Raw genomic sequence first — 15800 nt, forward strand, 5'->3', positions numbered from 1 at the left:
TGCTGTCATGTGAAGAATAATAGCTACGTGGAAAAGGGCTGCAAAGAAGGGAATTCCCCTTTCTAAGCATTGCGGAGTTCGACATGCCTGAAACTAAGAGTCAAAATGTAGGGAGGGGAAATTCACGATGAATCAGGTTATCCACTGGAATACTTTTAAATGCCAAAGAATTTTAATTTCAGTTGTAAGAGAGTTTTTCCCTCTTATATAGGCATGTTATAGAAGCTTTCTTTTGTGTAGAGGTCAGGGAAAGAAAATAGAACAGTTGCCTTTTTGCATTTAGTATTTTGGCTATTTGTCCATTCAGATGGCGAAGGCGGGCCATGAGAAAGGTCGGGTTTAACCCTCCCCACTCTTTTGTTTGTTTCTCATTGGAGCCTTTATAGGGCAACAGATTTTACAGAAAACTCTTTGTATGTTTTAACTCATATGTGAGAAGAAACCCTTCAACAGAAAACAGCCAGGTAGTCCTGTATCCCTAAGACCTAACATAGAAGCTGATACATAGCTGCTTCATGAGAATTTCCTTAACAAATATGATTAAACTGGGCTAGAGATCTAAATATTCTCAGAATGTTATATAAAAACAAAATATTTTTGTATCTATGTACTTACATGTAGTTATATTTACATAAATACGTAAGCCCTTCCTCAAGCAGCTGTATTATCTGTCTCCTGACAGAAGAAACTTCTGAATCCCAGGTGGGTTTTTGTTTTGTTTTGTTTTTGTTTTTCAATGGGTTTTATGAAGAGCTGGCATCTGTAGGATGCTTGGAAGTGTAAGTGGTTCTTTTTGACAGGAACCTCTGTAGCCATTTCTTTACAAAAGTGAATTTCTTTGAATTTATCTAATCTATTTCCTATGTATAGCTTTGTGAAGTAACAAGCCTTTTTATCTCTAGCTATATGTTTTATAATGGTATTTTCTATATTTACATGTTAGTAACTTTATTGAGACCATTTACTTGAAGAAGAATGTGTTTTCCATTAAGAAAATATATTGAAGTATTGTGCCCGGTAGGAGAATTGAGGCAAAATGATCTTTAATGAAACGCTCACATACTCATATAAATTGTATGCCGCAATGAAAACTAGCATCCTAGCTGTAACATTTCTAGTTCTTTTTTCCCCTGTTTGACTGCATTAAGAACAATTAGCGATTTCTGTCGTGTGATTGTACTAATGAACTGAGTACTGAGGTTGTTGGACATACATTTTCATTAGTATCTGTGAAGCACCTGGATATATCAAGAATAACAAGTATGAAAACTGCGTTTTAATTTTCAGCTGTTTCATGTTTATACTTAATACACTTACACTTTCATCATAAGATGTGTTGTATGAATCACACGAAAATTCTGTGGAACTTCAGATGACCTCTGTGGAGGTGTCATACTAAGATCAAAAGTAATATGTTCAAGGTTATATGAACCGCTGTGGTGTCTAAGAGAATATATACCCAGAGGCAAGTCTCAGGACAAAATGTCAAGAAGGATTAAGTCCCTGTGTATAACAATTCTTTCTTGGCTGCCCTCTTCTGTAACACTCATTATTACCTGAGAGAGCCAGAAAGGGAAAGTACAGAGAACATAGGTTTGTGAAATTTGAAATTCTGCTTAAAAAATATATATATATTTTTAGGTCACGACTTTATAGATGTGGGATTTGCTCATAGATGTCACTGTGTACCATATTGACCTCACCTTTGTTAAATGGTTTTGTTTCATAAACCGAAGTCTTACTTTAATTATTCAAGGAATGGAAATGATTGTCTCTCCTGAAAAGTGTGTGATAGGTTATGCTGAGGCTGAGATGAGGTACGCAGGAGTGATAGGGACTCGTTTTCTGCTCTCTAGGGACCCTTGCTGAGAGCGTTATTGAAGGACTGGCACAGATGGCCAGAGACACAGACGAGAAGCAGCTCTGCAGCCAGAACAGGGGGTTAAGCTAATTTCTATATAAAAGGAACTCCCATTCGTCAGGAGCTCAGCACTGGGCGCCTGCATTCATTGCCTAGTATTCAACAAATCCAGACATCGTTCAATGATGGAGATGTAAATAAAGTTCAGAGCAGCAGCAGTGCTGTTTCAGTGCATAGCAAATTGTGTTTGCTAATTTACGGTCACTGAAAATACGCTTTCTTCTGGGTTCCTTCTAGCCTTCATCATTATACAGGATAAACTGCTCATTAAAGTCATTTAAAACTCTTCAAAGTAGTACATCGCTAGATAAAGAAGCTTTGTATAAAATCTAAAAATACATCTGTGAAACATTTCAAACATATCAAAAATATGATAGGTGCAGATATGTTTATTATTAAGAGTAGTCAAAGGTGAAAGATTATGCAATCTGAAGAAACAAGAGTCAATAGATAGTAACATTTTGCTGTTTGTTGGGTCCTGTTCAAAAATCTCCTGTTTCCTTATATCTTAAACAGTGTTTAGCATTATTGATTTATAGTATTTTGCCAACAGAGAGAGTATAGATGGTCATTTCATTGTTTTAATTTCTCTCCCCAAAGTAACTATCTGACAATTAGCACCTTTTTTAATGGGGACAAATTTATTGGTCTTCAGTTTATTCTCTATTGTTAAGAGTCATTTATGGCTTTTTTCCCTCTCTCCTTTTTTCTTTTGCCCTTCCCATACGTTCCTGTTTTATTTCTTAAGTTCCACATATGAGTGAGATCATATGGTATTTATCTTCCTCTGACTGACTTATTTCACTTAGCATAATACACTTTAACTCTATCCGCATTGTTGCAAATGGCCACATTTTATGCTTTTTGATGGCTGAATAATATTCCATTTTATATATGTAAATATCTCACATATTTATCCATTCACATTTATATTTACTTTAAAATTAACACTTAGCATTCATAAAGTAAAAAGTTCTCTTGAAAATTAAATCATTCCTTGTTACCAGGTTTTAACGATATGCCAAGCACTGTGCTTGAGGTTAATAAAACAAAATGAATGATTTAGACCATGTCTACTCTAAAGACGAAAATAATTCTTTTGGGATTTTGTAATGAATAAAATATAGTTTTCTATATAGAGATAGAAAGTTTTTACAAGAAAAAAAAGAAAAGGATCTCTACTGTCACAAATTCTGTTTCCTAGCTTCAAAACACAAACCAGTATATCCTTACTATTGGAACTTGAAATCAAATTCTGTAACTAGGTTTTCAAAAGTTATAGCTCCAAGGGAGATGGAAACGGGGACTTCGACAAATGTTTATTGAATTTATTGCACAGAATTACTAATTTATGTTGCCCCACAGAGCCAATGCCGATATATAGATTTCTTTTCTGCACAGGGTTATGCCGCTTCTTGCCATACTTGAGCTCAGCCAGACCTCTTTGCTCTGACTTCATTAATATTAGGTACTCAATGCATGTATATTGAAATAATTATTTTGGTACATATTAGGTACAACCATAAAAAATTGCCTTTTGCACTTACAAAATACTCAACAGCAGCCAGTTCCTATGGTCCAACCCAGGATATATCACACTTCTCTGATGAGATAAAAACCAAGATATTGGCAAGGAAAGAGACTTTTTTTTTTTTAAGATTTTTATTTATTTGACAGAAGTAGAGAGATCACAAGTAGGCAGAGCAACAGGCAGAGAGAAGAGGGGAAGCAGGCTCCCTGCCCAGCATAGAGCCCAATGCGGGGCTCGATCCCAGGACCCTGAGATCATGACCTGGGCTGAAGGCAGAGGCTTAACCCACTGAGCCACCCAGGAGCCCCAGAAAGAGACATTTTGTTCAATGTCTAGAGGAGTTTGTCTTAATTAAGGAGCAAGAAATGTATAAATGAAATGATTAGACTCCATCCAAGAACTCAGGAGAAGATCATTTTTAGGGTCAGCTGTTTTCCTGGTGTATAAAGTTAGTGAGAAATCAGTGGTTTGGTTTTAAATTTAAGTGTGCTATTAGTAAATTATATGTTACATTCAGGTGTTTTTGTAGACTGTAATTACATGTGAACTTTGTGTTAAGTGTTACTGATTGAGAAGTAAGGCAAAACAGAAAATTCTATTTTAGTATATTTTCTGTGCATAATCCTGTTTTAACCAGTGTAATGACTTCTATATGATTCATAACTTCTTGGCACAATTTCTTAATATTTTAACATTTGTAGTTTTCTTTGTAGTCTACACTCTATATTTTAATAATTACCACTTTTATATTTTTTATTATATCTTTAGGATGTGAGTTCCATTTCATTTTTATTATTTTTCAGATGATTGGAAGCAACTGTATGTCTAACCATTTAAATAGATTATTATGCTAAATTTAACAAGTTGAAACCATAACAATTCTGATACCTAAGGTTGATGACAGAAGCTTTTTGTTTAGATAAAAAAAGATAGGAAGCTAAAAATTCAAGGAGAGAATAATACTAACGTTAAGGAAAATAAAACCAGGAAAAAAAAAAAAAAGACCAGGTAGAGAATAGTATTGAACTAATAGGAGAAGGAGGAAAAAAAATGAAGAGTTGGAAGGGCAAAATACACACACACACACACACACACACACACACACACACACAATCCCTGAAATCAGTATATTCTACCTACATTTCCAAATATCTTACATTGAAAGATTATAAAAAACAAACTCTTATAGGCAAATATCTTAATTTTTTAGTATTCCTAATCAAATTATTGGGTGGAGGTGAAATATACACTCACAGTATGATAATCCCAAGGCTGTAGAGGTTTTGAAGTGAAATGTCTGAACTTCCTATAATACTTTGATAGGTCTGTTGTTGCTTACTAGCATTCCCACTGGAATATTTTGAATCTGATTTTTCCCAGGTTCTGTGGGGGAAAGGTAGTGATTTATTCATTAAGTATTAAGATCTGAAATAATCATGTATAACCGTACCATAATCTTCCCTTATCTTTCCTAATCAACCCAGGATCACACCCTTACTTAGGTGATAGATTGGTGTTAAGAGGAACATCATTTTTTGCTTTTAACTAGTTATGTGCATTGGTGGGAAATGCACATAGTTTCATATGTAAATGAAAATGTTTGACTAAATCATCCTAAGAACTTTCTTTTATAGAGTCACTATTCATGCTAGTGTATAGTGTCCATAGTCTAGCTCCATCGTCGGAACGCTGGTATTTCAAAAGGATACAAAACACAGTGTGGTTTCTGCTATCGTTCTCTCTTCTTACTATGGATAGTGTTAAGAAGGAATGTTCCTGAGATGGGGACAATGTTTTCAGGGTATGTATGTTCTTCTATAAATATGTCGATTATTGATCTTTGGCCCCAGTGAAAAGGAATATCCACAAAAATTTTACCACATTCAAATGAAGATACACAGCTAGCATCCTCCTATGAAATATCACTGGTTTTAAGCAATAGTTATACATTCATTTGATTTCAAACTGATACGTTTATCTACTCAATCTGCTCACATACAAATTCCTAAGACTTGTAATGAAGTGGTATCTGACTTGAATCACTTTTTCATTTCACAAAAAGGCTAAGGAGGGAAAAAAAAAACCAAGGTAAACAACAGGGGAGAGACTAAACCTCAGAGCTACCTGCCAGCTGTTGGGATGACTGTGGGTGCTGTTTGGAAGTGGGCTCATGCAAGTTTTAAAGACTTAGCAGGTTGGACATTTTCCCAAGTTAATAATTTCAGTATAGTGCCATTTTATAAAGAGGAAATGGCTCTCCTGCTCTTCTGAAGTTTATTACAGAAGAATGTTTATAAGAAGGGTAAAAAGATTGTGCAATCTGTGTGCATTTTTATGTAGATCTGTTGAGTGTAGGTCTCTGATCTAAGGGCTCCTGGCCTCAAAAAAACAACAAAACAAAACAAAACAAATTGACATATTGAAGTGATGGTCCAGAGACCTTTGTTTTCTCTCAAAGTTTGCCAGTCAGTAATACCAATAACATGCGCTCTTCATTTTAACTTATAAATCAATAAACCATATCTGCACACATCTGAATCTTTGGGGAATACAACTAAATTTGTACCCTACTACTCAAGCAAGTTTATCACAGGAAGGAGAGAGGTTGAGAGAAAAGAGAATAATAAAGAAGGTCCAGGGAATGGAAAGATGAGACTAGAACATACTATTTTAGAAAGTATATGCTACTTTCTTTGTCAGAACTTGTGTTATCTTATGCCAACTCAGCAATTGAGCATATAGTAATGAAGCATTTTTCCCATAAATGATGCAAGTTACCTAACTTAATATTTAGGATGAATACAAATTATTAAGAGAGTCATTATTGAGGACTTTTAGGAAATACATTCACAATTTTGTATATTAAAAATTTCATTTCCTGCAAAATTTCAGTTACATGTAGCCTATTGATAGTTATAAGTAAAAACACAAATGAATACAGTTAAAAGCAAGTCAAAACTAGTTACAAAGTGGTAGTTTGTCCAACAAAAACTGAACATTTTTATTATTAAAAGCTAAATTATATTATGCAGACTTAGGCAATACAAATATATAGAACAGGAGAGGAGACATAAGAGGTAAACAAATCACTGTATGAATTACAAAATTAGTGTTCATAATATAGACTGTCTTGGGTGTATGCACTTGCTCAGGTGTTTAAGCAAATACAAAAAAAGCCAGTTATGGTGAAAAAGAGTATACAAGTCTGCAACTAGAACAAGATGATTGGAACATTAACAGGGGCCAGGAAATATATGGTCTGGTAGGTTTGGTCCAAGAGCTCGGATTTAATTCTCAGCGCAGTGGGAAGAATTTTAAATAGGAGAATGCTATTATAGAATTTATATTTTTAAAAAGTCATTAGTATGGCTGTGTGAAGGACAGTTGAGCATTGTAAGAGTGGATTAGGAAAGGTCAATTTGAAGGCTAATGCTTGACCTGAGAGGTAGCAATAAAGATGGAAAGAAATGGTTGACGAGAGAGCCATTTTGGAGGTGCGATCCAATGTGTGTATGCGCATGTTTGGAAAGATGGCTCCTGGGAAAGAGGAAAAGCTAACCATTTTTCTTTCTTTCTTCCAAAAGAATTCCTTGAGATAAAGAATGTAATCTTTGTCACCAAGGTGGTCACAGTCCAGCATACATCAACTCTACATAGAAAGATGCTTCTCCCCTCGTATGTATGTTTTGTACTGGCTGAATAATTTTGATGCAATAAGTGGTGGTAGAGTGGTGAGTATGAGCATCTAAGGGACCATCTGTTTAAGGCAGTTAAGTCACACTTAAGAGAATGATAGTAGGTTTCTCAGCAGGAGTGCTGTGTGAGTCTCAAAGAACAAGAGGAATAAGTCACATTGTTCTCCTCTTGGGGGTGGCATGATCTGGGTGTGCAGACAACAGCAAGTGGATGCCAGGAAGAAGATGTAACGTGTTAATGAGCACCTCTGACCTATTCAATAGATTTCAAAATGATCAACAGGATAGGGTGCCTGGGTGGCTCAGTCATTAAGCATCTGCCTTTGGCTCAGGTCATGATCCCGGGGTCCTGGGATTGAGCCCCGCATTGGACTCCCTGCTCAGTGGAGAGTCTGCTGCTCCCTTTCCCACTCCCCCTGCTTGTGTTCCTTCTCTTGTGGTCTCTGTCTCTCTGTCAAATAAATTAAAAAAAAATCTTTAAAAAAATTTCAAGGGGATATATGTGTGAAAGGAGTGATAAAATAAGGTAGACCATCAAGACTACGTATATCAATTTTGAATTTCATTAATTGCTTTCATGCAATGTCACTGACCATTTTTCTGTCCTGTCCCTTGTGTACTTCAAGCTCTTTTCAGTCTCAGTCTTCATGTTTATTGTTCAACTTGCCTGTTAGATCCAACCCTCCCACACCCCCTCCCAAATAATTACTTCTTTCTCCTCAGACCTTAGGATTTCTTCTCCTAAAGAAACCTCCCACCTTCAGCCCTACCCACAGCCTGGTGACTCTCTAATCCCATAGCTGTTTCTAAATGATTCCTTACAATAGATCTATCTGGTATTACATCAGCCCTTTTTTTTTTTTTAATGTTTGTTGTCTCTGATAAAATATGAACTTTGTGAGAAGGGAACATGTCAGTCTTATTTACACCTGCATTCCCTGTACCTAGGCCAGTATCTGCACATGGAAGATCTGTAAATATTTGTTGAATAAATGAATGAACTCACTGAATAAAAAATGAAAACTAGGTCATTGCAAAGTGCCCTTAACCATCTTTGCTTATATTTTGTCTTATCCTTTAGATATCCTTAAGGACTGGACTATTCAATGTTCAGTGTGGTTGCAAGAAAGAAACATGCTCTGTTGCTTTGGGGGCAGGGGTTTTGCTAGAATGGTAAGAAAACGGCCCAGGACATCTTATCAGTAGTCACTCCAGGATTCAGTACTTGCCATGAAGGGGAGGAGTTGAACAGGCTTTATGGTATTCTTTCAGGACCAACAGTTCTGGAACTTAGTGATGCCATTCACCTCTTGTCAGGAGTCAGAAACCATGGTTCCCTGCTGACTGGATATATCTGCGTCCTGCTTTCATGTTCTATAAGAACAAATACGATTGGCTTGTTTCTCACCTTCCATTGAGGACTGGCCCTTTGGACTGTCTTCTTTCAAGCCTCCTCACATGTTCAGCAGCTTTATTACAACCTTTGGCTTAATCACTAACCTCCCTGAGGTACTCAGGTGCTGTCATAATAGCAGAATGATGTGGTTTATGTGATTAAAACTTTCTGTAGAAAGAATCACATGTGGCTACTTGTCCACAGGTCCACAGAATTGTGTGTGGACATCTCAGGCACTGAGACTACTGTTGATTGTTGAGTCCAGGGCATTTTTTTCTGGTCATTGAGGAGATTTGAAGCCCTGTCTTTAGAATATACCAGTAGGACTCTCTACTTCCTCCTAGAATTCACCTAATCTTGGGGAGCACACAGTCTTTGACCACTTGAAGGAGAGGTCTACCTCTTCTCCTGCTCCCCAGGATAATGCTGGACACCCAGTAGGGATTCAGGTGATCCCCAAACATGTATAGGAGACCTATTCTCTGCCACAGTCCTGGTCTCTGCAGATTCCAGACAATGACGAGCCTTCAGCCAGAAGAACTGAACTAGCAGTTGGTATATGGGGTTCTAGTTACAGTTCTGCTTCTAGCCAGCTGTTTGACCTCAGACATTTTTATTTACCACTTTGAATTTTAGTTTTATATGGTAGAAGATGAGGTGGTTCGAGTAGGTGGTAATGTTCTTACTTTGAAATCATGTGATCTTTTTTCTGTCTTCAAAGAAGATGTTGCGATAGCTCAAGTTGTTTTTAACTGGACTCCTCACACCCCTGGGCAGGGGTCATTTTTGAGGGGTCTGACAAATGGCACATTCTTGTAGAGCTTTAATCTTACTTAAGGATTTTAGGGAAACTTTTCTTTTCACAAAAACACACATTATTTGGTGGAACAGAATATTAAATTTGTGTGGATTTTAAAATAACACGTGAAATTTTGTAGTGAGTTTTATGTTTGGTAGCCTATAAAATCTTTTTAGTGAGTGGAGGGGGAAAAAAATACAACTTTCAAAAGGTATTATATGTTTCACCCCTGATTTACTAATACTCCCGTAAGTAGTGCCAAAGAGTGAGTAATCAGTGTTGTAAAGTGCAGGAACGTATCTCTGTCTGATCCTTGTTTTTATATGAGGAATGACAGTGCTATTTCCTTCATCTGATTCATCATTGTTTTTAAAAGGAAAGAGTAGCCTTCTCTGAGTGAAAATTTTTGAAGTCATTGATGGGGAGTGTTCCCTTCGTGAACAATTAGTTCTTTAGACCAGTTTGTTTTCCACCAAATTGTCTGTTTCTGTTGTAACAGATGGTTTCCATTATGAGGCTCCTTTTGCTTCTCTATGAAGATGAACAAGTAAGTGGAAATGCACTGCTTGGTTGGAGATGTGGTAGGCAGGGGATGCCCAGCATCCTGGCTACCTAACTTGCCCGCCTGCTCGTTCTGCTCAGTCTGGTTACCAGACATGGTGGTTCGATTGTGAACTTCTGTCAGGAAGAGCCCAGACATTAATGTTAAGAGGATTTAGCTGGCAAGGTGTTATTTCGCTGCAGCTTTCTCAAAAGCATGTTTAGAACCACTGGTTGTTGGTCATGATGAATTGCTCATGCACCCACAAAGTGTGATTTCCAAACCTAGCTAGGATTTGGAAACCACACCTAGGAAACTTATAGCAACATAAAAGTATATTTCAGGGTTCTACTAGAGACTTACAAAATACATTCCCTGAAATTTTTATTGACAGGCATATTTTGAAAAATTTCCCACTGGACCAGAGCCTATGCCCAGTTGTATTGTGTTTGAGTTTACCTGCCTCATCAGTAGATGATAGGCTCTTTGAGGGCAGGAAGCACGTCCTTGCTCAGTTGTCAATCCACCATGCCCAGAACTCATGGAGTACTCAGGACATTGAAGGAAGAAATGAATATGTGATGCTTGTAATCAGCTTCCCAGGGTAAATCAATATATTCTCTGACATCTTGTAGAAGTAATTATTTTTTAATGTGGCTGTGTTTAGTTTTTAAATTAGGCCTCAGAGGTGAAAGGCCAGCACCTTACTGACAGCCCATTTATCTAACTCTTCTCTAAGTTATTGCCCCGAGGAAGCCCGTTGCGTTAGGACAGTGATATCAGCATTGTGTATAAACACTAATCTATGTTGTGGCCATCACTCTTCTTAGAAGCCAAGTGGTTGATAGTGGTACAGTAGGCTGTTCATTGAATTTTGAGGGTTTATGTGAAAATTGTCCATGAAATAGTTTATATCTGGCTAACTTTTAGATAGGGTTCTGCTTAGAATTAACTTTAAAAAATTATTTTTTAAAGATTTCTTGGCATGTGTCATTCTTAGTGGCATTGGATTCAAACTTGGAAGGAAATCTTGCTTCAGATCCCCTTTCACTTGCATATTGTTTTGGAAAGCTCTAGCATCCCTTGTAATTACATTGGCTTCAGTTTTATTTAACTGGAACCTGATGACTGGTACTGGAGTATAGCCATAATTTTAATATTGCCGATTCTTCAGTTTGTTAATTCATGCATAAGATGACTTGGGAACCTTGTCTGATTTAAGACTAAGTATAATGACTAGTGTGAACAAAAGTTAAAGGGCAAAACTGTCCAGAAGTTATATATCAAGGATGTAGTTAGCTGCACAGCAAAGTATTTGCTGTAGGGAATGAAACAAGCTAAAATAACATTTGGCAGGAGCACTAATTAGTCTTAGCCATTTTAATTATATTCCTTTAGATAAAGATAAGTCATTATATAAAGTTTCGGGAACTTCCTACATTACTTAACTGTACATGTTGGAATTATATATGATTTTTTGCATTTAATATCTGAAGGTAGTTGCATGATAAATTTTCAGATTTTGATGAGCAGCCCTGTAACTATGCCAGTCTATGCACTATAAATGCCATTCTGGAGCAGAAAGAAACTGAACAATGCTTGGGTCTGTGTTACCCAAGAGGAAAGAAGCTGTTTTCTGGGATGAGTTGTGATTTTATAATATAATGGAATTTGTATTTTTAAAATCAGTTTTTAGAATAACTTTTGGTTGTTTATTTCTGATTGATCAGAGTTAGTGAGGAAAACTGTCATCTACTTTTGTAGATTTATAATGCTTTGCATTTTAGAATTCCTTGACGTAAGGATAGCTAAAGGAAAATATGAATAACTAGGGATTTTAAGCCTGAACAAATTTTGAAAGGCTAATGTATAAAAAGGAGATTTTCCACCTCCAACATAACTCCAGATGGAAGGAGGCAGGTCAATGAAGAGAAGTTACACAGAGATTTTGGAGTAAATTTTAGATAGAGTTTGTTAATAAACTATACACCCCAATGAGTTATCATAAAAACATGTAGTGAATGTTCTCTGCTGGACATTTTTAAAGAGAGGTTAGAACCTGTCAGGAAGAGGGAGACAAACCACAAGAGACTCTTAATCTCATAAAATAAACTGAGGGTTGCTGGGGGTCGGGGGGTAGGGAGAGGGTGGTTGGGTTATGGACACTGGGGAGGGTATGGGCTATGCTGAGTGCTGTGAAGTGTGTAAGCCTGACAATTCACAGACCTGTACCCCTAGGGCTAATAATACATTATATGTTAATAAAAAATAAAAAATTAAAAACTTTAAAAAAAATCCAAAAAAAAAAAAAGAACCTGTCAGGAATATTTTATAAGGAGAGAGGAAAACCTGCAGTAAATCAACACTAAATGGCTATTTGAAATATGAGGATCTGTAAATCTAATTTCTTCTCCATTCTTGATCTCATTTATGAGGTGTGATGCCTGCCTGGCATTAGACTGTGTTAACAATTATATTGATGGTTGAGTGCTGACATGAAGTTTAACCCAATCTCTCTTCTTATTTTAATTGCATTTTTATCTATCCATTAATGGGATTATGTTCACCTTCTCAGCAATGTTACCATGTCTGTCTGTCTTTCCCTCCCTCCCTTTCTTTCTTTCTTTTTATAAAAAGGAGGAATATAAGCCATTCGGAACACCAGTATCCTAGCACTCCTATTATATGCAAGCACCAGCGGCAAGGTCAAGGTGTCAGAATTCATTATGTCACAGTGGCCTTGCTCGATCCCTTTTATTCTTTGATCTCTGGAGCCCTGTTGACCTGATGACAGATCATCCTGAAATGGGAAGTGCTGACCTATCAGAAGTAAATAGCCAGAGATTATTCTAATAAATGACTAAAAAATATTAATTCCATTATAAACTCCTAACTCATCCCACACACACAAAAAAAATGTGAATCAAATAAATGCTGTATTTTGAAAGTCACTTATGGCCAAATTCAAGTTAGTAGCAATGTCTTTTTGCCTATTACCCAGGCTCAACCATCACTCTTGGCAAAGGGCACACAATTCCGTTTTAGGAATGAGGTCAGCAACACACCCTATGCTAGTGTGCTTACTAGATCAACTTCCCAAATGAAGTTCATAACCAAGAAGAAAGTTATAGCAGAAGAGATACAGTAAATGAAAAATTTAGCAATAAGTAAGACTAAAGAAACCAAGTCCATCATTTCAAAGACGACTTAGTTCTAAGTAAGTTTTAAGACTACTGAGGCCTCATTTCCTGATCAGAGCATATTAATATATATAAGACTTCAAATTTTAAGTAGGATTTTAGTAGGCTATGTGTAATGGGCATTCCAGTCCATCAAAAAAGATAAATAAGGCAGCATTGTTCCATGTCTTACATTTCACAGCCTTCTTTGTCACCTGGGTATGCCATATGTTAACCCCTAATTTATATATGGTTGGTGAGATGTCATTAATTTTTTTTCTCTAGACACTTTATGCTTTTTCAGCCATGTTCTTGAGAATGGACTACATTGGGCATGTTGGCAATCACAGAGGTATTGTTTCCATCAGGCACTGCTTGGTTTTGTCTCTGTGGGTCTATGCAGGGAAGGCCAGAGCCCTTCCAAGCACTTCACTGGTCCCAGTCTTTGAGGCCACATCAGTTATTTCAGGTTTTAAAACTCTTATTCCTTGTCTTCAGCCTTTATTTTAAAATTGACATAAAAACAAATTATCAAGGGAGCCTACTAATGAAATGCTTTCCTTGTTCTAAGAATGTTCAACAAAACTGAGGCTAGGGGCCCCTGGGTGGCTCAGTGGCTTAAGCCTCTGCTTTCGGCTCAGGTCATGATCTCAGGGTCCTGGGATCGACGAGCCCTGCATTCGGCTCTCTGCTCAGCAGGGAGCCGGCTTCCCCCACTCTCTCTGCCTGCCTCTCTGGCTACTTGTGATCTCTCTCTCTCTTTCAAATAAATAAATAAAATCTTTAAAAAACAAACACACAAAACTGAGGCTAACCACAACTCTGGCCCCCCAACATGGAGTAACTATTGTTCAGACCAGACTAAAATTCTACTTTAGGCTGCATCCTCTTCCATCTTTGGAACTTCTAAATCAGTTGTGTGCAGGAAATATTTAGGTCTCATATAAAATAAACAACAGCAACTTGATAGAAAACATAAAATAAGCTTTTTTCTCTACTCAAGGCATATACTGTGTGTTGAGAGCAAGTCTGATAAACACTTGACTGAGAAGAGTTCTGTTGAGTGTTGTTTTTGGGAAAGACAATCAAGTCTGCTGTTTGTGTAAGGGCATCTGGTCGGGAAACACTCCATGAAAGATGTGGGATGAAAGTCATCCCTCCAGGGGTTCTGGGGCACAAGAACTGAAGCAAAGGGGAGATGTAGCAACTCGTAACATGCCTCAGCATTTACAGCAGCTAAATTGGGGTGAAGGGTCCAACATTTTTCAGTCCTCCTGCCTTCTGATGGATGAGTTGATAAGAAGGTCTTGACTAACGCTTTTCAATTCTGCTTAATTTACAGCTCTACTTGCTTTCTTCCATTTGGGATGGTTATTGAAGGGGGATTATGAGTACTGTATTAAATTGTTTGCAGGAGCATTTCATGTAGGTATTGAGGTCTGTGTAACCTGGACAACCTTTTCTAGGTAACTTGGACATCTAGAACTGAAGGACCACCACGCATGCTCCTACTCTATTGGGCATAGCATTTCCAGCAAGTTACAGCTTTACCATGGTCAATCATTGAATAAAAAGTCTTGACATGTGTAATAAGCAATGGCTCGAGTCCCTGAATGTGCACCAAATGTCATGTTTATGAGTGTTCTCTCTCACAGGAGGGAGCATCTCACCTATAAATGAAAAGGTGACTGTGAAATTGTCCGTTTGTGACCAGTATAGGTGTAGTTAGGCTTGGGTGCAGTTGAAGCTGTTCTCAAAGATGAAATATTGAACTGAGACCTTCATTGCACGTTCTTCGAAATACAAAGAAAAAGGTTGGATCTGTATTTCAAGTGTTGTTGATGCTATTGGCTTAGACATGTTCCCTTTATTGGGTCTGTTTTGCAAGCCTAAATTTGAGCCTGAAGAATTTCTCCATATAAATGTCTTAAGTATTGCGGTGGCACATCCATCACCTTTTTGCTTTTGAATTACAAAGATAACCTTAAGATATGAGCCTTATACTGGGCGCTGTGATACATACACAGAAAGGGTGAGCCTCCTTAGTGATGAAATCAGCCAGTGCCCAAGAGGAAAGTAATAGGCAGAAAGGATAGTGTTGATGAAAAAATTGATTCTTTTCCATTAAACTGTACGTGATATGTTTTTTATGAAGCAGGCATCAGCTGAAAGAAATATTTTTTCAACTAAAAAGAGATTGATGGTGAGGGAGAGGAAAAGTATGTAAGGGATCAGGAGATAAATATGTGTCTTATTCCATTACCTTCTCAAATAATAAGAAGGTTGAAAAGCATTCCATTGTAGTTACTTCAAATGTTTACGTGGCCTTGGTGCTATTAAACCTTGGTAATGTTAATGGCCTTGTTCTTACTTTAAAGTACATTCAGGCTTCACATGTCATTATTTTCTCAATTCTAAAAGTTGTGTTGCTTATTTTCAGGCTTACCAAAGATGCAGGTCATTAAGAACTATACAGGAGTACCGCTCCCAGCTCTTCATGAAGGACCCCCACTGCATATCCAGGCAGGGGATACAGTCGAACTTCTGAGAGGAGATGCCCATAGTCTGTTCTGGCAGGTAATATCTCTGTCATTTGGACCGTGGTTTGGTTTGGTTTTTGTTTCTACTTAATGTATGATTTATGGTTGCTTAAAGAATAAAGCTCTTTCTTTAGAAACTAACTTCATGCTTTCAGCTTCAGAAATTTTACATGAGGTGGGGAAAAATGTTTTTTATTA

General features: G+C 37.2%; 1 protein-coding gene across 2 annotated transcripts in view; it reads left to right on the forward strand.

Moving 5' to 3' along the window:
* VAV3 (vav guanine nucleotide exchange factor 3) overlaps positions 1-15800 on the forward strand; it is a 363312-nt gene that overhangs the window by 282252 nt on the left and 65260 nt on the right. For both annotated transcript variants that reach the window (XM_080800645.1, XM_080800646.1), the window contains exon 20: positions 15503-15639. In XM_080800645.1, coding sequence (XP_080656771.1) covers positions 15503-15639 — 137 coding nt within the window. The remainder of the gene's footprint in view (positions 1-15502; positions 15640-15800) is intronic.

The sequence above is a fragment of the Martes martes genome, assembly GCF_963455335.1.
Source record: "Martes martes genome assembly, chromosome: 4".
In the NCBI taxonomy this organism is placed as follows: Eukaryota; Metazoa; Chordata; class Mammalia; order Carnivora; family Mustelidae; genus Martes; species Martes martes.